At 37.7% G+C, this 20888-nt stretch overlaps 1 protein-coding gene across 1 annotated transcript in view; it reads left to right on the plus strand.

The window, feature by feature from the left end:
- LOC101850535 (V-type proton ATPase subunit B) overlaps window positions 1-14934 on the plus strand; it is a 16686-nt gene extending 1752 nt beyond the window's left edge. The window contains exons 3-14 of the mRNA XM_005091743.3: window positions 2956-3054; window positions 3701-3794; window positions 4187-4264; window positions 4564-4703; window positions 5018-5122; window positions 5354-5451; window positions 6276-6399; window positions 7256-7406; window positions 8503-8585; window positions 10106-10210; window positions 10959-11088; window positions 11537-14934. Of these exons, the coding sequence (XP_005091800.1) occupies window positions 2956-3054; window positions 3701-3794; window positions 4187-4264; window positions 4564-4703; window positions 5018-5122; window positions 5354-5451; window positions 6276-6399; window positions 7256-7406; window positions 8503-8585; window positions 10106-10210; window positions 10959-11088; window positions 11537-11715 (1386 nt within the window). The 3' untranslated portion in view covers window positions 11716-14934. The remainder of the gene's footprint in view (window positions 1-2955; window positions 3055-3700; window positions 3795-4186; window positions 4265-4563; window positions 4704-5017; window positions 5123-5353; window positions 5452-6275; window positions 6400-7255; window positions 7407-8502; window positions 8586-10105; window positions 10211-10958; window positions 11089-11536) is intronic.
- Window positions 14935-20888: the final 5954 nt, after the last annotated feature.

Below are 20888 nucleotides of genomic sequence, written 5' to 3' on the forward strand. Positions count from 1 at the left end.
ATAGCCTACGCTGGCAAGTCTCACCTGGGGTGAGAGGTAGATCGTTTTTCTATTCTCACCCCGGATGAGAATAGCCACTTCCATTCTAAAACCCTGTTTTTTTCCTTCTTCATCTTTGTAAATAAAATACTGCTATAGTGCAATCATACAAATGTTCGAGTCGGTTATAGCGGAATATTGCTGCTGCTGTGCACAGCGCATAGGCCTCTCCAGTTGAGAAACGTTTTGGTGATCTAGTGATAGCAAGGAATGGGAGAACCCACGTCTGCCAACAATGAAAGCAGAGGAGCGAATGAGTGGGAAGGGTGTGGCATGCGCAGACATGCAAAATGCATCTCGTGATAGGCCAGCCTAGTTTAGATATTATCCAGACCTACCATACCTCTCGCTTCTCCGGTGCTGGGATGAAGAGGTCACAGTGCTGTGATGGATGGAGCGAATGTGTGACATGTGCAAGCAGACGGAACATACAACTGAGTGTGGTGAGGTGTGGGTAACACAGCGGGGCGAGTTAACCTAAAGCCCTTTCTTTCTAACTGCCAACGCCGAGCTGTTAACATCGCTAGACCTAAAGCTAGAGAAAGAAGCCTGATTCGATTTTTGATTAAGTAAAACGTCGAGGTCATGTTTAACAAAATCATCATCAGGGGAGATAACAAAAAGAAATAAACAGTTCTAGAACACCAAACTCGTAGATTAGGCCTCCTACTTTAATTTTTCGAAGTGACTATTTCTCCGAACGGTTTGTGATCTCAAGTTTTTTTGGTTATTTACGAGATTTGGGTGTATCCTTTCATTCATTCTGCAAGGACTGGAAGGAAGCATTTTTTGCATCGAATCCAATTTCTAGAGCTAGAGATTTTTAAATGTCTGAATATTCAGATACTTCAGTTGTGGTTGGGACAACGTTCCCGGACCATACTTCAATTTGAAAATACCTTCAAAAGGTGCTGCGAGAAAACAAAACTGCTTGACCTTGGCAGTAACCTATTTTGCATTTAGTCACCCTGCAAAAACTAAAATCTTTCATGTAAAAAAAATCCCTACACCCCACGCCCCGTTCACACCTTACACACACACATGCACACACTACACACCTTACACACATACACTCACACTCACAAACACACATAAGGGCCACTCCATTCACTTATTATCAACAAATCTCGAGAACGGAAACCATTCAGAGAAATAAAGTTCAAATATATTTTCACGAACGTTCGGAGAAATAAAGCAGACCTTAATTTTTCCCTTGGATTTATTACTGAATCCCTTATAAAGAGAATACTGCTATAACGGACATTTTGCTCCAGTCCCCTCCCTCTCGCTATAACAGGATTCCGCTGTATTGTCTAAAGCACTTTTGTTGTTAATTTCTTTCTGCTTGTTGACACAAATTTTGACTTTTTATATCCACTGAAATTTTTGAGTTTGTGAGATGTATGGATATTTTTATACAAGTTATAGGTACAATGGTGCAGTAATATTTGACTTGTGTTTAACATGTGGGGTCTCAGGCGGATGTCTTAGTAAGGTTTGATATTTTCTTGAAAACAATTGATTTGCAAGGGTTTTAGTGGCCATCATCCTATGTGTGTTCTGCAGCAAAACTGCAGTGGTTCGAGGTTAGGTTTATGAAAATATAAGGCTTTGTCTTAGTAATTCTTTGTTCTCAAGAAATCTGCATTCACAGTGCTCATAGGGACTGAAAGGTGCAAGATATATATGTAAATACATATGTTCATTGGAAAATAAATCTTAACCCTTAAGATTCTGGTCCCTGATAAATGTTTGCCCGATACGCGCAATCCAGCGCGGCGCTCCACAGCTGGTCCCTGATCAGTCATTTCGTTTACGGCGGGGTCTGCATCTGTGTGCTAAAATGTGTGTGCGTCAATCTGCTTGTGCCTGAATGTCCATCTGAAACTTACTGCATTGTTGTGCAACGTGAGGCGTTGGTAGAGATAACAGAGCGTCGGTTGAGACGTTCATCCAATGAAATATGAGCATTTTGACCCAGTTAGACACTTGAGGGACTCGAAAGGATATTCAGGAAAAAGGACTTTCATCTTTCAATGCAAACACCTTTCCTCACTTTTCAAACGATCTAATTTTTACACCAAACGTTGTTTCCTGATGTAAATAATCATATTTGGTGGTTTTTGAACCATTGTCCTACCAGAGGGAGACATTTGAGAGCAACTGAATAAAAAAAATATTAGGAAATTATCCCATTTTTTCCCCTTTCGAACGATAGCTGATAAGCAGCTGTTCGCAAGTTCATTCATAATAGGTGTGAAATCTGGAAAACTCTGGAAAAGTTATTCGATTTGGTGTAACTTCCAATCTCAGCATCTCTGATCTACCGACGAGGGGATAATGGGATTATTCGTGTGATCGTAACACTTATTCATTGATCGTATCAGTTTGCTATAAAAGATGAGGTGTTTCCCTGACCTGCCGCGGCACGCTCGCGTGACCAGTGCCTGACCCCGGCGCCCCGCGGCACAAGCCCGCAGGCGACGTAAGTGGGTCATCGATCGATAAGAGCCCTCTTCCGGTTAACCCCGCAGGACAAGAGTTATAATTTTAAAAATGATAATAGACCTATCGTTCATTCTCTGCTTTTGATTATTCTGGTAACAGCTTGAGTTGACCAATTTACACAAACTAGTGAGGATCAGCTAGTGGTAATGAATGGCCACACCAATGACTGGTCGTCAGGAATAGCCAAAGTGTTAATTGAACTAAACAAGATTCCTCTCGTCTTGTATACAAATCTATTAAGTTCCTGACTGTCAGTGCTGTTGTTGTTGTGAGTTATAGTAAAATCCAAAACGGTATTCCGGTAATATAAATCTTGTATATTTACTTTTTTATAACCTGATTAGTGCTTTTAAATTGGTCAAATATATTGACTTTTTTTTCACTTGACTTTTTGGTTTTTTGTATTAGTTTCCCAAGTTTGCCGAAATCGTTAACTTGGAATTGGCAGATGGAACCAAGAGGAGTGGACAGGTGTTGGAAGTCATGGGTTCAAAAGCTGTCGTCCAGGTAAGTACCTATTTAAAAGACCATCATACAAACTGTGTTTTGAGTGTGTAACTTTTATTCAGCATTGGATATCTGAACACGAGCTGAAACTGAGACGGTTATGATGGAGCAGTAAAGAAAAATAAAGTGTAATGACTTTTTGTAGATAATGGAAGTAGTTTTTTTTTACTTCGAAGCTAACGGTTTTTATAAAAGAAACAGAAAGATGGAAGAGAATCAGTTAATGCAGACTGTAACAGTTAAACATTGAAAATTTTTACATTTGACCTTGAATGACTTTGTCAATACAATGTGACTTGTTTGCCTGAGAAATTTTGTTCTTAGTAATGATATTTGAGTGAAGTGTTCTTTACTGTACCATAACTGAAATGTCATGTTTGTATGAAAAATGCCTTGGATGGTATTTTCATTTTTGCTGTGCGTTGGTGAGAAAGTTTGTAAGCTTCTGTGGGGAGGATGGTTGACAAATTAGGCAAGATCTCTGAGCCAGAGGATTCAAATATGAGGGGGGGGGGGGGTGGTGTTCAGGCACACGTTTCCCGAGGGTGCCTTTCCATTTAACTCAGTGCCTTCATTGGGGGTCTATGAACTTAAACGTTAAAATGGTTTACCATTTTCATAAATAATGAAATGATTTATATTTCAGGTGTTTGAGGGAACCTCTGGTATTGATGCAAAACACACAAGGTGTGAGTTCACTGGAGACATCTTGAGAATGCCTGTCTCAGAGGACATGTTTGGTGAGTCACGTAATGTATTAAATTTGGAATAACTAAGACTAATGGCTTGAATGTAGTGGAACAAAAGTGGTTGTATATATTTTTTAAAAGAAAGAATTAGTTTAGATTTCAGAAGAGTGGACAGAAGGAGATTAGACATACAAATATTTGGTGTTACATTATTGATGGAGATAAAAAAAAAAACCTTCTGATTGTATATGTTTTAAGAAGTAAAATAGCAAAAGGAGAGTTAATTGGTTATTGATTTGTATAGATGCATTGGTTGACTCTCTCCTCTTACTTTGAGTGAAGTCTGCTTTGGTTTTATTTTCATTTGATCATGTAAAGGTTGAGATACATATATATAATGAAGATGTTTGTAGTTCATTAGTTTTCTTTTCATTGATATACAGGCCGAATTTTCAATGGATCTGGAAAGCCTATTGACAACGGACCCTCTGTAACTGCTGAGGATTACCTGGACATTCAAGGTATGGTCAGTGGGATGAGAAAATGGAAAAGTAGATGGAGGATGGTTGTTGTTTTTTTCTATATGAGATAATTTTAAAAACAAACAAACAAAGAAGCAGTTGATTTTGATTAATATTTATGGTTATTGTTTTGAATGGCTTGATCTAAAGACTGTATTGATATTCTATGCTAAGCAGTTTTAGAGTTGACATATAATTCAGTTAGATTTGTAGCTTTTTTAAGAAAAGGGATCCTTCTTTCCCCTTTCCTTAAAAAAACCAAAAACATTTAAGATAATGCATACTTTCAAAACCCTCAGGTCAGCCCATCAACCCATGGTCTCGTATATACCCCGAGGAAATGATTGAGACTGGCATTTCTGCTATCGACACGATGAACAGTATTGCCAGAGGACAAAAGATTCCCATCTTTTCAGCTGCTGGTCTTCCTCACAATGAAGTAAGTGGACATCATTGTCATGTCATTATTGTGTTCCTAGACAAGAAATATATTATTGTTGTGTCATAGTCTTATTCACATTCAGGGCAAAGGTAGACAAAATATACATATGTACTTTTCCTCTTTGTTTGCTTGAGATGTTTGTGGAGAGATCATTATTTTTGTCTGTGCCATGGTGGGTTTCAGCCTTCTCGGATCTGAATGTATACCATCATTTAGAAGTACTTGAGTATTTTTGTTATTTGCGTTACTGTGCATTTTCCATGTTATGTTTTGCTGACTCATGTTATTTATTATGCCTTCTTTGTCTGCAGATTGCTGCCCAGATTTGTCGACAGGCTGGTCTTGTGAAACTTCCAGGGAAGAGTGTGTTAGACGCCCATGAAGATAACTTTGCCATCGTATTTGCTGCTATGGGTGTAAGAACTTTTTTGTGCTTTGTTTGATGTATGAACAAATCAGTCATTTATATAGCTGGTTGAGTGAATTTGTACTCTGCATAGAAAGAAAATTACGAAAGTTAGTCAAAGCTTTGCAAGACGCAGATACTATGCTGAGAGTGGATCCTAATTAAGAGTCAGATTTTTTAAAGAAGCAAGAGATTATTATATGATGATGTAAGCTGAAAGTAGATATATTTATTTTTTTAGGTGAACATGGAAGCTGCCCGATTCTTCAAACAAGACTTCGAAGAGAATGGTTCCATGGAGAATGTGTGCTTGTTCTTGAACTTGGCCAACGATCCTACGTGAGTTTTGAGCAAATAGTTTGGTATGGTACTTGTATTTTTACAAATTAGTGCGGTTTCGTTTTCATGAGACCAGCTAGGTAGGTAGAGTGGAGAGTATGATGAACTAAATGACATATTTTCTTGGTTAGTTAAATCGATTTCATGGTTTATTTGAGTTCTAGCCTGAAGAAGAAAAAAACCCCTTTGGATGTGTCCAACCCCAGTTGAATGATAAAAGCTGTCCACACTTGTCTCCTTTTGCAGTTACCAGTAATATAGTTATTATTTAGTGTTTACTTTTTTCCAGCCCCTTCATTCCATTCTCTATATTCTCTGCCTCCTTTGCTTATTTTAAATTTTTAAACAGGATCTGTGGGTGGTTGGCGGGTGCTCTGGTGTGGTGTGCTCCTTCTTTTCTATCAAACATCTATCGTCCTTATCTCTCCTTTTTTTGTGTTTGTTACTCTCTTGTAACACCTCTAATCTTTGGCACTTATATGATCTTATTGTGCTGCAAGTGCTGTAAAACTCTTACTAAAACTAAAAACAGGATCTTTAACCCTATCCGTACGTCGTGTTTTACTATCGTATCCATACAACGTGGAAAACTCTGTGCCACTACTTTCCAAAGAGGAAATTTACTCGTTAATCCGATCCGTACGCTTTGCGTAGCAGTCTGCCAAAACCATTTTTTGAGAAATACTGATAGTTTAAAGGAGACCTTAGTACTAGAAGTATTCTAAAATGTGAAGAATACAATCCCGGGGGTACAAAATGACCTCAGGGCTTACGGATAGGGTTAAGGGAAATGATAATTGCATTAAATTTGTTTCTTTTACCAGCATTGAGCGTATCATCACCCCACGTATTGCCCTGACTACAGCTGAGTACATCGCCTACCAGTGTGAGAAGCATATCCTGGTCATCCTCACTGACATGAGCTCCTACGCTGAGGCCTTGAGAGAGGTTTGTCACTGTCTCAGTTTTCTCATTCTGTGTTCTAGACAATGCTTTGTCCCTCAGTGTAGGGAAGTACAGCTGAAGCTGTCTAAGATTGCCACCCATTGTTTAGGAGAAAAGTGTCCGTATTAGACCGGTGGATGTCTTACACAGTGGCATTATATTGTAAATAAAATGCAAAGGAGGAAATAAGAAATGACCGTTTGTACAGGAGACTGTCTTATATAGGTGGCCGTTAGAGCAGGTTCCACTGTATTAACTTTGTGGCCTTGGGGGAAACTGTATTTTATCGTATCTTCACTGTTTGAGCCAACATGATCTGTGAACCTAAGATTCATAGGGATGGCTGTTAGATTTACAGTGCCACACACCGAGGCGTGTGTAGTGTTTAGAAGGGTAACTATAGCAGGGGTCTGTAGGGTTAAAGGTCATATCTCAAGGAGAACTTTATGGAACATTTACTATTGAAGAGAGGGAATGTTGCAGAATATTTCAAGTTATGTAGTTTTGCATTGTTCTCATACTACAGAAATATTTTTTACCTTGAGTTTACCATTCTAGTTGTAGGAGTCCAGTGGTGCTGCTGTCAGCTTGGCTTTTATTAATCTTTCCAGAGATTCTACTTTAATGAGTTATGGAAATTCAAGCCTTTCGCTTAGACTCTTATTTTTTGTGTGAGTGGCTTTGCTAAATAAGATCTAGATAATTATATTACCAGCAAACCCCACCAAAAAATCTGTACATTTGAAAGTAGATAATCAATGTTGTGGTGATAATAGAGAAAAGTACTCGGTCATCATTTTCAACTTTTTGCTACCCCTGTCTTTTCTTGCCTTTGATTAAATGATTGTTTGTATTGTAGGTGTCTGCTGCTAGAGAAGAGGTGCCGGGACGTCGTGGTTTCCCTGGTTACATGTACACCGATTTGGCCACCATTTATGAGAGGGCCGGTCGTGTTGAGGGAAGGAACGGATCTATCACACAGATTCCTATCCTCACTATGCCCAACGATGGTAATGATATGTTTCAAGCAATGCTCTTACTTTGAATTTGAAAAGTGCATGTCCTTAAAAATCCTTGCTCTCTTTTGTAGCAATTAATTATGAGTTGGGTGGTGTCCTACTTTATGCACCAGCATATGGGGTGTAGCGGTTAGGCACTTTGCCATCACATGTGAAAGATGTGTTTGATTCCTAAGCAGGGAGAATTTTTTAAAAGTATCGTTGTCATTCTGCCGTGACATTGTATCCCTCTCTTCATGGGTTGGCCCTGACAGGCTGGATGAATGCAGCCTGCCTTCTAAATTATTTAAATTTTGTTTGTGGGATATAAAACATTCACAATTATAGTATTACTTGACGTATAACCCATATAAGCTCTTTAATCATTGGCTACAAGTTGAATTTTTTCAAGTCACCTATGCTCAGTGACAATGGTTTTGTATTATTTTGTGAGAAATGATTTGTAAATCATCACAGAAATAAAAAAGCTGACCAACCCCCCGGGGCGATGCTACTGACTGAAGTGTCTTTAGTCCATTCCTAAAGGGGGGACATTAACATGTTCTTATGCACAGTAGAATGGTAAATGGGCTGATTCATCGATGTCATGCTCATAACTGTGCCTGAACTTCAACAGGGAACTGCTGCTTTCTCTTTCCTTATCCTTACTATTGTCATTTTTCCTCTACTTCTTTTTATGTTTGTCACACTTTTGTGACCAGCTCAGGATGCCTTAATAGTCGAAGCAGACTTTGTGCTGTTGAAGCTAGAGAGGTGAGCAGAGTAAGCCTGATTCCCTGTAAGGACTTCTCTGTTGACGTCCACCCCTAGGCGCTCATATGACCTTATGTGAGCACCATTAAAACTCTACTAAAACTAAACTAAAAAAGCTGACCAGTCAGCCTTTCTCAAAGGTCAAACCAATTCACCCTTTTAGGGAAGAGTGTTTAGAGATAGCAGGATAGTTTAAATTTGTCTGTAGTTTTTGTTTGCAGATTTTGTCATACTGATTTGGCTGGGGGGGGGGATTTGGGTGGCTGTTTTTTTGGGGGGGGGTTTTGGTGAGCTTGTGAATGCACTTCAACAGTTGTACTTTTTTTTTTTACAGACATTACCCATCCAATTCCTGATCTGACTGGTTACATCACTGAGGGACAAATGTACGTCGACAGACAGCTGCACAATCGTCAGGTAGGTCGTGTGGTGTAATGCCATACAGTGTGTTTTCAATTTGTTACATGTACCTCTGCGGTCACAAGAAAATTTGGTAACTGTCTTTGAACCTGATTTTTCACAGGGTGAGTAAAAATAAAATACTGGGAGCTATTTATTCTACTAGCAGTGACGGTACTTAAATGGCAAACTCCCTCCCCCCAACCCCCAAGAAAAAAAAAGTGTAACGTTTTCTCTTCTTAGAATGTTGGTACCAATCTACGTTTACATGTTACATGATTCAACAAAATAGTGAACTCTTTACTTTTGATCATTTCAAGTGACTGAACACACTTTATTACATAAAGTAGGTAGCGTAAACACGGCTTCGCGGGCACTCGCGGCCTTCCGACCGCGTGGTATCGGTAAAATTGGGTTATTTCCGATCGCTGTTTCTTTGTTCTTTCGCTATAAAACACCAAATGCCGTACACCTTGTAAAAGTTCAGCTTTTCCTCGTTACAATAGTGTAAGTTGTTTATATGTCCGATTATTAGGAGCTGGAGAATCGCCGACGAAAGCGAAGCCCCTCGCGGTCAGAATGCGAGGTCGGCCGGTTGAAAAATTGACACGCGTGCATTCAAATGATTCGCGGAACGAGGGATGATTAAATACCGTCTTTTCATTGGCGGAGAACTGTAGAACTTTAAACGGGCTTTCCCGTGATATAAGTTTAGCCTTTGGCGTCTTTATAGAAAGCTTTTAAAAATACCGTCAAAATGTTTAAAGATCACTTTTTACACAAAATATGTAAAATACCGGCTTATAAAAAAATTAATTAAAAGATCAGTTCATTTTCTATTAGAATAAAGTAATTAAATTGGAATTATTTTACATCAATCCTTCTGCGAGACTCAGAAAGCATGTGACCCCGCACGCGGGGTACACTACAGTATAGAGCCGACTCGCTCGCCGTGGGGGCCGGTGCGACGCGGCCGGGTCAATGCTCGGTGTTTTTGTCGAAATAACGACAGATATCGTGTTTGAGGTGATAAAGTACTGATTTGTAAACATCTCACAGTCCTGAAAAAAATTATGCTCCATATATTTGTTATAGTGATTGTACTCTGTTAATGTGGAGATGTTTAGTGCACTTGTTACTTTTTTATTGTCTGTCAAACATGGGGTTGCAGCCAGTGACTGACTTTAACAAATTTGATCAAATTTTAAACAACTACAATTTTCTTAAAAATTGACGGAGAGGTTAAAGGATGGTACCAAAATGCTCAGTGGATATAGGCCTTTCAAATGGAACAGATACATTTGGCATACAGCTAGTTTGAAAATTTAGTTTCTGGTACCTACATAAAGCAGTAAACATAATTGCCTAGATTTTATTGTCTGTGATGAGCATTTGATGACATGTGTTTTTGTAATATCAAAACTGAAATGGGGGAACATGAATCTATTATTTCTCTTTATTTGAAATCATTATCACATTTTCAGAAATAACCGGTCTAATGTAATTTTGTATTAAAAATTTTTTTTGATGCATTGTAGATTTACCCACCAATCAACGTGCTCCCATCACTGTCTCGTTTGATGAAATCTGCCATTGGAGAAGGCATGACCAGGGCTGATCATGCTGATGTGTCAAACCAGCTGGTGAGTTTTAAAAAATATTTTTTTTTAAATCTCGAGCAATAGTACTAATATTGCTTTGTTGAATGATGGTCCTTCTAAGTGAAGATTCTTTGGGTTGCAGCTCCCTTTAATGATCTTTATTTGCATAATGACTTAATTTGGTTTTATAATGATTTTTACCAATCCCGGTTATGGTAGAATGTATCTGTTCTTCAGTTCTGTTTTTGTCTCAGTCTTCTTAAGCATCTCAGATGACTTGGCATCAGCCATTATTCTCTCAAAGAAGTTGCAGTACTCATGATAAGATTCTCTATTGAAATTTAGCTTTCTTACTGATTTATGTTCAGTTAGTAGACATGTATAAAGATGTCTACTATAGCTCTCAGATGTATGGTCAGTTAATAGACGAGTATAAATATATGTGCAGTAGCTCTCAGATTAATGGTCAGGTAGTAGACATGTATAAAGATGTGTGCAATGCTTCTCAGATTTATGGTCAGTAGACATATATAAAGATGTCTACTATAGCTCTCAGATGTATGGTCAGTTAACAGACATGTATAAAGATGTGTGCAATACTTCTCAGATTTATGATCAGTAGACATGTATAAAGATGTGTGCTATAGCTCTCAGAATAATGTTGCCCTCGTAAAACATTTTTGGTCCTGAAAATGTCAATCCTATCAGTCTGAAAGGTGTACACGTAATATATTGATAGTCTGTGTAATACACTGTCAAGATGTTCACTACTTTTGATTGACCGTTTCAGTATGCATGCTACGCTATTGGCAAAGACGTTCAGGCCATGAAAGCTGTGGTGGGAGAAGAGGCTTTGACCCCGGAGGATTTGTTGTACCTGGAATTTTTGGGCAAATTCGAAAAGAACTTCATCACTCAAGGTAAGTCTCTCAGGCTCTCCAAGGTCCTTGATGGGTCTTTGGTATATTTTATCATCTTATTTTGTAAAGTATTGGGGTTGTTTTAGAAGATAAAAGCATTACGTGACTGAACTGTTGGTCAAATTATTCTTAGTTTAGTGACAAAGAAATATTTCTGTGTGAATAGACAAGGTTTCAAAGTTTTCAGAATATCAGTAAAATTTGTTTCCAGGTTTTGAAATTATCTGTCAGCTTTTTGTGGCAGTTGTTGTGTATGGTACCTTCTGACAGTGTTTTGCCTGAATCTGTACGATTTTATCTCAGACTTCAAAATGTGTGTGTAATCCAAGACAGTCTCCCCTCCTCCCCCCCCCCCCCCCCACCCAGCAAAAGTAACTTTGCGATGGGGTGTGAGAACAGTCATTGTAGATTTTGATTTTCTTCTCATGATTGTGAATTTTCTTCATAGGCCATTACGAAAAGAGAACTATCTTCGAGTCCCTGGACATTGGCTGGCAGCTGCTGAGAATTTTCCCCAAGGAGATGCTCAAGAGAATCCCCCAAGCCACTCTCCAGAAGTACTACTCAAGGTCATCAGAGGCTGCCTCTTCAAGTCAACAGGCATCTGCCGAAGTTACCCAGTTATAATGAAGATAGTGAGAAGCCTTTTAGTGTTTTATTTAAGCTGAAATTTCAAAACCTATTGAAAAATGTTGTCACTAGTGATAAGTTTTCTGCCTCTAAAAATTTTCGGGTACTTTGGATTTGCTTGGAGTCTGAAAAAAGCGCCATGCTCTATAGATTCTTTAGTTTGGTTTTTGGTTGAGCCAATGTTCTGATATAAAATATTTTTTAGTCTACTTTTTTTTGTTTCTTCCCTGCAACATCATTCTTTCATTTTTGTTCTTTATAAATATATTTTAAAATCGTAAGTGCAGTTTGCATTTACATGAGTAGTTAAGTACTATTTCTAGATTTGACATTTTGGTGTAAGTTCACAAAACTGCTTGGTTCTTTGGCCTAGCTCTTAGTGGAAGTGTGTTATTCCATTCCTTGATGTGTATAGTTTAGAACAAAGGATTTGAACAACAAAAGTCATGGGTTATGTCTGTAATTTGAGGCAGTCTATGTCTTTTCAAGCTGTACATGACAAGAATAAGAGAATAGTATGATGATGGTGATGTCCTCTGGGCAGAGCAGTAGAGGGCCTTTTGTGTCAGCATGACTGTAATGGTGGGTCTATGCTCTCTTTGCCACGAGGCATCTGTTGTTACACCTCTACTTAGTGTATCTGTGAGCAAAGTTGTTTCTCCGTTGGAAGTACATGCACTATCATCGCCATGTGTTCAGACTAAGGTGATCAATTTAAGAAATACCAGCTTTAATGGCTTTGACATTAAGGGTTTGTCACATTCCTTCAGAATATGGAGAACAAATATCTAGTTGGATGCATGCTGTCAGCATGCTGGTGTGACACTTGTAAAGCTCTCTGGCCGTTCTTGCTTTGTATGAGTTAGATCGTCGGAAAATGTGAAAAGCAATTAACTGTGATTAATCAGACGCCAATGTGTAAGTGATCGAAATGTTTATTTGAATGGAGTGCTTTGTATGTTTTAAGTGATGTAACTTTTTTCAACAAGGTGCAATGCCTTGTTATTTTATATTTATGTATGTAATCAGGTTAATTGTGGTGCTGCGTATGGTGTATGGTTATCTTTGTACATTCCTGTAGTTGTGCATTTTAAGTTTAAAAATGCCCAGCAGTTTGTGACTGGAGCACATATGTAGACGATGCACAAGCTCAAAGGATAAAACTTGTAAGCAACTTGTTTCATATGTGTAAGCACCTGGTATTTGAAGCACAATATTTGTCAATTGGCATAAGTGGTGGCAAGAAAGTGGTCTGAGTGTTGTCTGTCCGAGTTGATGTTGCATGTGCGTGTTTTTTCCTTCTCTGTCTCTAAATGTCTGGTTATTGTAGCCTGTTTCATTGTTTTCATGTCATTTCATAACTCCACGTGTAGCTGAGTGGTGTCCCTAGTTTTGCTCAGTGGCCAGTTTTTTCGTATTGTCAGCTGATCTAGTAAATGTTAAAGATCTCACGAGAATTTTGAATTCCCATCAGTTATGTCTTCTATGCGCAATGAATGTGTCATAGGTTCAAGTTTCCTACCATTGGATGTTTCAAAACAAGTGTCTTTCCTCTTAGCTAGAATAAGTTCTGGGTTTTTGCCAGTTACTTCCTCATCTAATGATGTTTTATGCCAGAGCTTTTGTTTCTGCTTTCTTTCCTCGTGGGTTTATTTTAGATTTTTAGAGGAAAGCTGTAAGCTTCAATTTACAGCCCATTTCAATGTCAATTTACAAAAAAAAACCCAACATAGTTCTAGTGCCATATATCAAAGTTTGTTTGAAAGTTTTGAAATGGACTACAGACTAAATTTCTAGATTTCTTGCAACCTTGGAACAGAAGTTGTGTCACTATTGGGAGTAGTGCATTGAATGGATGGTCTTGGCAGTAGCAGATTATATGGGTATTCAGGTCATTGAGCAGTTGGAAAAACAAAGTAGACAGTTAGCGTACTGGCACTGGTCCTGACAGTTAGCTGGCTATTTGTAAATTCGGTGTTTGAGATCATTGCTCTGTTTTTGTGTTTACAACATATTTTTCCTAGACAAAAGAAATAGACGATCTATGCGATCTATGCGGTAGGCTAGTCACTGTTACCTGTTTCTTGTATTCTGTTGTGTTTGTGAATTCATTATGCAGTATGTATGTATATATTGAACACATTTTGTCCTCTTTATAGCACAGGGAAGTTTTCTGGTTTTGTCATTTTCCTTGAGGGACCACTTTTTCCAGCAATAACTCATTTCTTGAAAAGCCTGCCATACATGCAACAGCTGTAAACTGCTGGAAAAGAAACTACAAGACAATAACTTTTTTCTACTGGTGAGGATCTTCTGTACTTTTTCTTACAATGCACTTACGAAGAAAAAGATATATCTTTTCCTTTGTGTGTTTAGTTGAGAACATAATATATGAGATGATGGATTTAATATTATAATGTTACAAAACTTGCTTTAAGTAAAAATCTTTTGCTTGTGGCAAGTTTTGTTCTCAGAAACTAGTTTCCTATCATGTTTGTTTACTTTTTGGTTGTTTTGGGGTTTTTTCTCTGTATCTTGACTCCCAGTGATTTAAGCCACAAACCATAATCAAGTCAAGCAAAAATATAAAGCACAGATTTGAATTTTTCTTATTCAAATCAACTTTTCTCTTTTGCCAGGTACTGTAGTAAATAATTTCCTTGTCACTGTAAATGATGAAATGTTAATGTGGAAGCTCCCTGTAAGGTCAAGTTGGAAACAGTTTTTTCACTGGGCAATGAATAATGTGATTTTTTTGTTGTTGGTGTGACTCTACGAATCTCACATCTTAGCCTGCTTGTCACTCGATTGGAAAAATCCCGACTGGTTAAGTGTGAACCACATACCATTATGCTTTGTAACAATATTCTAGTCAGAATTTTGGTACTGTGAGCTTATCGCCTAGCACTACTTATTTAGATTTAGAGTGTAACAAGAACATACAGTCTTGATTCAGTCCAGTCTCATCAAAGCCTTTTTTTTTCTGATCACAATTTTGTACTAGACTGTTTCCTCCGTTTTGCCTTCCTTTTTATTTTTTTTTATCAAAACAAGCTTACATCACAATTTTTTTAGAATGGTCACCGTCCTTTTCTCATTGATCTGTTGGTCATTACTGTCATTCTTAACCAGACACCATTGGTTGTATATGATGCTAATCAAATATGTATAGTGACATGTATGTAGCCTCTGAAATAAAATGTGTCAAATAAAAAATACTTTTTTTCTTTGACTTAATTAGCAAAGTGTGTGGATCTGTATGTTGAAAGAGGACCTGATCAGGCAGGAAGAGGATTTTTGTACTGAATTACAGTTAGAGACAATGGCTATGAGAATTTCCACCAGCTGTATGTATACACTATTGAGCTGCTGTCAGTGTCAGTGATAACTTTTCCTCCTCGTCTTTCAAGCAACAGGTTTTCCTAGTTTTCAGTTTTAAATTTAAATTTAAAGAAACAAAAGACTTATCTTTTGAAGTGCATGTGCAACATCTTTAATTAAAAAAAAAAACCCAGCTAAAATAAAAGTACAAAGCTCTTTTGGACACAGACAATTCATTTTATCCATGGTAAGCCACTTGTTTCACAGATACATTTAATATTCCAGGAAAGAACCGAAAATGGCCCTTGAATCATGTTGCTAAACTGGCAATCAAATATTGGTTCGGAAATCTTTTAGTTCATCTTTAAGTGGACATCCCAATCTATAGTGCGACGGTTGTTGTTCACCGCAGGTCTGTCACGCTCCTGTGGAGCTTTGGGTCTATCTGCCCAGGGTTTAGCCAATATTTGTCCTTTTAAAAGCCTCAAGCATTGGGCAGGCTTGTAATAGATGCTTTCCTGTTTGACTGCCAGTTCCGCACTGACACTAGTCTGAGTTACTCATCCTGAACTATGTGTGAAAGTGTTTCAGTTGGTTGTTCCCTGTTCTGAATCTGAACAGAACAATCTTCTCTTGACGGTGAGGAGGAAGTAGTTGTCAGTCTAGTTTTAGTGAGGGTGTTGCTCACTCTGCTTGTAGCCCCATTTTGGTGACGGCTTTGGCCTACGAAAAATTTGTCACGTTTTTCAGGCTGCTCATATCGAGACCCTTTCTTTAGCTAAGGAATCCAGTTTCATTTCGAGATGGGTTGTAGAGAGATGGTATCCACAGCTTGAAAATGAAAACAAACTTTGGCTACGTTACACATCTGGGTGAAGATTTGATCCCCAGCACCCAAAATTCAGACTACAGTAAGTGTAAGATTGTGTTTTACGTCCCCATGTAAGCACAACTTGGATAATTCAGAAGGCTAATTATTTTGATCCTGAGGGCCAACCTGAGCTGATGGGATACAACATCCCATCGGACAGACGGAGATGCTCCATAAATAATTTCTCGGCTCGGACATAAAAATAATGCCCAGTGCATGCTTCATCCCAAAGAGCCTGACAACGGGTACACTACAAACTGTATGCTCTCAAGAAATCCACAAGCATGTCTCCACACCAGCTATGTCACATTTATCTTTTTTTTTAAACAATAAAGAAAAAAGAACAGGTAGATAAATGACGTATTTCCCTTTATTGACTGTTACACTTGTTAAGACTTTTTGAAGTGCTATTTAAAGATAAGGAAAATAGTGTACGGTACATGTATCAATATCATGGTGCCCCTGTTAAGAAAGACATACCTCGGTAAAGTACATGCACATATTCCTATAAATGCAAATCATTGTCGCAATAAACAAATCTGCTGCAATTGAGACTACTTCTAGACAAAGCAGGTAACTTAGTACCGTACACAATGTATACCACATGGTTTAATTACCTACGTGACCATAAGCAGAAAATTTCACATTTGCACAACCATAAGGGAACATCTTATCAACTCCTAATTTAGTCAATACCCTCCCACATGTTTAACCAAATAAAAAGTCTTGAGAAAAAAACCTAAACCCAAACCCTCATAACTAGAGCTTACTGAACAGGAGAATACTTGTTTGTATTGTAAAGTGTTCCATTTGCAGTAATCAGTGTGTGTCTGTGAGTGATGTGCAATACACATAACATACTTTTAAGCATATGATTCGAAAAAAATACACCTTTTCTATAGAACAATTTGAAAAAAAAAAGAAGGAATAAATGAACAAAACAATAGCAGAAGGAAAAAGATCAGAATTGTACATCATCTTTTCTGAAAGGATAAATGCAAGTCTAAAATAGATGTAAAGGCATTTACAGGAAGTAAATCAGAAGTATGTACATGAGAGAAACAAAAGACTTTGTGGCACAGCTGACATAACTTGGCTCAACCAATCAATCAAATCAAAAATGTACAAAGTAATTTTTTTTTCCATCAATAAGAACTTGTCCTATCCTATTGGTCAAGTTCAAGTAAAATACAAATTGTCAGCCAGCTGTTAAAATGTGCTAAGCCTAAAATTAAAATTTTCAAATTACTATTGCAGTTTCTTAATTTGTGGTATAGGTTGTATGAGCTCAAGAACTCTAAATGTTGAAAAAAGCAAAAATATAATGTAGGTACAATTATTAAAAGAATGAAAGTCTTTTCTCTCTTCTGTAAAATGTTGCTTTCTGGGCTCAGTACATTTAAATAGTTTGCTGACGAAATAATGATCATAAAAACATACAGTTTAATCGGTCGTTGCAGCTTGTGTAATATATGACAAAGTTACGAGAGCACAGACCCACACACACATGAATAATACATTTTGTACAACCCCAACACAAACGCTTGTGCTATTACACACATACAATATTGTTAAAGGTCTCAAGAGGCACATTAACATTGTGATGGTTGTGTAGTGCTTTGAAAAAAAAAAAACAGGATAAAAATAATTAGAACAGCAAGTTACGGAAAAAGATGGCTGTGTTGCTAGTCTAATGTTTTTCCATTTCCAATAGATGATATCATTTGAGTCACAAGCAACGAGTGCATTTAGTGACAATCTTGAATGCGAAGGGGTTGTAATCGAGTGCTCCAAAGCTTTCATCTATCAACCAATAAATTATTCTCATAACCGTTGCGGGCAAAGTCAGTACTTTTGTAAGCACAAAATATTTCCTTGTGTCATAGGAAGATTTCTGTTTGCCTACATTTTATGGTCTGCATTAAAATGTGATCTGTCGTTACTTTTTCCAAAGATACACACACAGTCTGCATGTGACCATAACAATATTGTGCCTTGAGGCCCAAAACCAAAGCTCCCACTCAATTCAATACAACACCCTAGAAACAAAAAGAATGAAAACACTTTGTTGCTAACGCTTGATCACAAAGATCTAAAAAGACATTTAATTCATAAACACTTGGAAAGACTAGTGAAAATAGTAATTGACAAGTGAATGATTGCACCCAATATCTTCTGCATTGTTCAGAAAAGTTTCTACCTTGAAGTTAATTATTTTTTTCAAAATTCATCAGAAACATTAACTGATAATATACCTACCGATATACTGGTTGAAAATCGGACATAAGCTACATAGTTTTAGTAGTCTGAATTTGCAGGGTATTCCAGAGCAGGACCATTTTCGTCTTACTTGCAACAAAAAACTGACACAGAAACAATTTGAGAAGCCAAAATACATTCATCACGAAATACATCTTTATAACATTAAGTGCTTTTATTCCATATCACTTGGCTGAAAGTCTGGATGACCAATGGTCAAGGAGCCTATATCCATAATGAGACGCTGTAAGTCAAAAGGTAGACAAAACGGGTGTGATAAAAAGACATAAAAATACCACAGAGAACTAACAGCCCCATCATGAGTATACTCTATCCTGATCATAAAGACAACGAGGTCCAGGAATACATTACAGGACATTGGTACAGCCAGAACTAGAACACGGCGCATTTTGCTGAAGAAAACCACGGTTGTATGATAAACAAGAGGGTGGTACTGACCAAGCAGGCTAATCAGTAGTCAACTTACTTCACTTTTCCTTATGTAAGAGCTTTTTTGATGTTTAATAATTATTTAAGTAATGCAGTTTTGAGCTACATGTTCCTTGCAACATCATGAACATCATCAGGATCATCCTACAGATACATTTATCTTTATTAGGATGTGATGTGAGCTTTCAAATATTTTTAAATTAAGTAAAAAGTTGGCAAGCTGTTCAACTGAGCCAAGAAACCAAAATTTTTTCCGCCAAGAGAAAAAAACTCATTCTTTTAAAAATTGTAACTGCATTATGTATCTTTTACTGTTGTTTTTTCCCCCAACATTCAGAATTTGAATTTCGACAAAATGTCTTTCCAACACTTGCAACCGTTATCACAGACTACGAAACAGCGATTTTAAAAAGTTCAAATATTTTTTGCATTGTACATCTGAATAATTTATCTTGTGATTCATTCAAGGGGCATCAAAGCAAAAGCAAACAAGAACAGAGCTTGGTGATGTTTCAACTGAGGGGTAGTTTATATCATATCGCACTTGCAATTTCTCCAGGAAAATATTAAGCAACAGAAACACTGAGAAAGTGGAACAATAGCAGACCACACCAGAGCACCCTTCAATGGCCCGCATTCAAAGGTGCTATGGGACTTGCAAAGACTAAGCCTAGTTTGGCGTGAAAAGTAAAAGTAGCATGGAACTACTATTAAAAAAAACAGAAGAAAAAAGTACATCATGGAAAACTCAAGAAACACAGAGTAGTTGCAAAACCTATGAGCGAGCAACAGGAGATGATGATGGAAAGATAGGCTTGTGGGAGCTGGAGAATAAGGTCAGGGTAAAGCAAACAGTCTTTTGAGAAGCTGAACACTTCAGGATAAACCATCCATGGTCTCAGGCACAAACTATCGAAGTCAAAGATTTCTTTATTCAACTCTCAAAGAGATCCGATTTATAGAAAATAATTCATTGGCCATCCTTTTGTGAGCATCCTTGTATCAAAAAGCAGTAAAGATATTTGGATATATTCATGTAGTCAAACCATCTACCCTCGTTGGTTGTACAAAATACCGCCATGACATCCCTTTCTGAGAAATTTATCTTTTCAGAATAGGACAGGTCGGGCCTGAACCATCGACATGGTGGGAACAGCATGAAACACCTCACACTTTCAAAAATCTAAGTTTTATTTGCCAGTCTGATGTTTATGACTTAACAATGTGTCAAATCAACAGCTGTTCTTTAATACATGATAAAGCGTTTTAAAAATTAAGCAGTCTCACACCTTCATTCTATTCTCAATCAAAGCATTGGGAAAAAAATGTTTTAATAAAGATAAAAATGGAAATGTAAATGCCACAGCCTTTTGAGAAAAAAACAACAAAAAAACAAATTTAACAGAACCAAACAAAAAATGAAAAGCAAACAAAAAGACATGCAACATGAATGTGTTGACAAATACATAGGGGTCAAGTGTCATATCGTTGGGATCATTATCTACCATCACAGTGATGTAATACTTCATATAAGCATCAACACATGGATCCACACAAGGTATTAAGTAAAATTGAGGAAAAGTTCAAATGGAAACAGTTATCACAATTTCACTGAAATAGCAATGTCAACAACAAAAAGGAAACTGTTGCTGCTATTGGTCATCCCATAACACTGGGCATTCTTCACATTCAAACAGGAAGACTCCAACTCGGGCGTTTAGAGGTGGGGAAGGGTTGAACTGTAATATTAATGCCAGGATCCAACACTTACATTTAATTTAAGGGCACCACCTAGAATTATTTGATTAGCCCTTTGAGTCCTGGTGCCCTGAGCCTTAACGACATACGCACCTGAGCTCCCTTTGGTCATTAGCTAGATTTGTAGTTAAGGTGTGCGTTCCTTGCACAGAAGGGTAGAGGTAGTCGACACTCAGGCCTGTGCTCAAACTCATAGGGTTAACGACCATCAATAACTACCTGAATTGCAACAGCGCAGTTGAGAAATTCTGACTAGCAATAATATGACAGGGCAAGTTGCTTTTCTTTTTAAGCAGAACTGGTAATTTTCCCGATAGAGAGGCAACAGAAAACACGCCATTGGTACCGGCATTAATATAATCCTACCCAAAGACTGGCCAAGTGATTACTAAACAAAATACTCACAGCCAACAACGTTGAAAAGATACAAAAAATTCTTTACAATTAGTTTGTGAAGTAGTCACCGAGCCAAACTTCCCCTTGTTTAAATGCAATAGCGCCCCTGGGGGGG

The sequence above is a fragment of the Aplysia californica genome, unplaced genomic scaffold (assembly GCF_000002075.1).
Source record: "Aplysia californica isolate F4 #8 unplaced genomic scaffold, AplCal3.0 scaffold00035, whole genome shotgun sequence".
Classification (NCBI taxonomy): domain Eukaryota; kingdom Metazoa; phylum Mollusca; class Gastropoda; order Aplysiida; family Aplysiidae; genus Aplysia; species Aplysia californica.